Here is a 2270-nt window from a genome sequence, read left to right on the forward strand (position 1 = left end):
GTGTGGTTTCTGCTCTCCTGGTTATTGTCACCGTGGTCCTGATGATGGGAATGTTCTTCCTCTACTTCACTGGATTCATCTGTAAACTGAAGAAAATGATGCCCCGAGCTCTGATGGTGAACCTTCACTTTATTCATCTAAACCTTTGAACTTCAGCTGAAGATGTCTTTTATAAACTCTGATCACCAGGAATGTTGTGACCACCTGCCTCAGACTGGCTCAATCAGTAAATATCCTGACTCCTGAAGGGCTCCTGGGGTTCCTCCTGAGGACCTCCTAAAGGGTTCTCCCGGGGACCTCCTGAAGAGCTCCTGGGGTTCTCCTGGGGACCTCTGGCAGAACCATTGTTTCTCTGAAGGCCTCCCATTGCATTTGGCTCCAACCCTTTAAGCAGAGTTTTTAAGTTCTTGAAGTAGTGAGGTGGGACCTCCATGATTAAGACTTGTTGGGCCAGAACATTAATTAATGTTGTTGTTTTTTTTTTTTAATCTGTCAGTGGTCATAATGTTCTCGTTGATTGGTCTACTTGAGATGGAGAACCTGACCCGTCATTTGAGAAGTTCTATGAACCAGAGATCTTACCATCTTTTAAAGTTTACCTCCTCTTTGGTCCTATTTTCTTTCCTCAGAACGTTCTGTGGGAGAACCCTATCCTGACCCCAGACAAGACCATCTCAGACCAGATCTCCATTAGTTCTGACACCAGGAACCAGAGGAAACCAAGGCATCCCACAATGTCTCTTCCTTCCACTGGGGACACCAACTCAGAGGAGGAGAACGATGAAGAGGAGGACTACAGGATAAACCTGTACATGAACCGAGACCCAGAACTTTCTTCAGGTGAAAGGTCCCACCAGGACTCTGCTCCTGTGTCTGGGAACCTGAAGGATTCTGGGGGTTTGATGGAGAACTCTGCTGCTGAGACGATGGAGGAACTTCAGGCAGAACCTGATCAGTACGAGTTCAACACAGAAAGAGTCTGTTTGATTCGTGAGGGGGGTCAGGCTAAAGTCCAGGAACCAATCCCAGCTCAGAAGGAGGAGGAGGAGGACCAGGAGGACCAGGAGGAGGATGTCCAGGACATTTCTGGAGACGTCAATCTGTTCTCTGTCACACTCTCCGCGTTAGCGCCATGTGATGAAGATAAGAAGGACACAGAGAACTCTTTCACAGACTTTTTAAAAGAGTGCAGTCTGAACCCACGAAACCAGACGGACTCAAAACCTGAACCAGACCACAAGATGTTTGGAGAAGACTTCAGTGAGGCCAGCAGAAGACCTGCAGACACTTGGATCCAGCCTGAGGAGGAAGAGGTGGCAGAGGAGGAGGAAGAAGAAGAAGAAGAGGAGGAGGAGGAGGAGGAGGAGTTCTCGGGGTACCTGACTCACAGATGAAACACATCTCCAACCCGTCTATGTCTTTATTTTTATATTTGATCAAAACTGAGACAGTCCACCTCCTTCTGGTCCAGGGTTCTACATATCAGGACCTTATAAACCCGATCTGGTCTTTATCAGGTTCTGAAATGATCCAAATCTGACCTCAGGTGAACTAAAACACCCAACAGGTTCCACCAAGCTGGTTTTTATTTATCAAAAGCCAGTTCCAGTTCCTGATGCAGCAGCTTGTAGAACCTCGTTCAGCAGCAGGAACTCTCAGCAGTAGGTTGCTGTATCAGTGTCTCACATGCTGGAACTCTGGGTCGGGACTGAAAGAACAAGATCTCAGATACAGATGGCTAAAATGGGTTTTCTCCTCAGGGTAGCTCTCCCTTAGAGACAGGGTGAGATGTTCGGTGATCCAGGAGCTGCTCCTCCTCATCCAGATGAACCAGCTGAGGTGGTTCAGGCATCTGGTAAGGATGGCCCTTGGAGGTGTCCAACTGGGAGGAGAACCCGGGAAAAGACCCAGGGCACGCTGGAGAGACATGTCTCTCAGCTGGCCTGGGAACGCCTTGGGGTCCGCCTGGAGGAGCTGGAAGAGGAGGAGAGATGTCTGAACCTCCTGCTCCCTGCTGCCCCTGAGACTAGATGGATGGATGGATGGATGGGTGGATGGAGTATGGGTGGATGGGTGGATGAATGGATGGACAGATGGGTGGATGGATGGATAGATGGACGAATGGATGGACAGATGGGTGGATGGATGGATGGATGGATGGATGGATGGACGGATGGGTGGATGGATGGATAGATGGACGAATGGACGGATGGACGGATGGATGGACGGATGGATGGACGGACGGATGGATGGATGGATGGATGGGTGGG

General features: G+C 49.6%; 1 protein-coding gene across 1 annotated transcript; it reads left to right on the top strand.

The window, feature by feature from the left end:
- On the top strand, positions 1–2149 carry LOC108229206 (the record flags this gene model as incomplete). The annotated part of the gene is given in 2 exon segments (XM_017404867.3): positions 1–116; positions 630–2149. Coding segments are annotated over 2 exon segments (881 nt in total), but the record flags the coding sequence as incomplete, so codon positions are not given.
- Positions 2150–2270: the final 121 nt, after the last annotated feature.

Source organism: Kryptolebias marmoratus, linkage group LG6 (genome assembly GCF_001649575.2).
Source record: "Kryptolebias marmoratus isolate JLee-2015 linkage group LG6, ASM164957v2, whole genome shotgun sequence".
Lineage (NCBI taxonomy): Eukaryota > Metazoa > Chordata > Actinopteri > Cyprinodontiformes > Rivulidae > Kryptolebias > Kryptolebias marmoratus.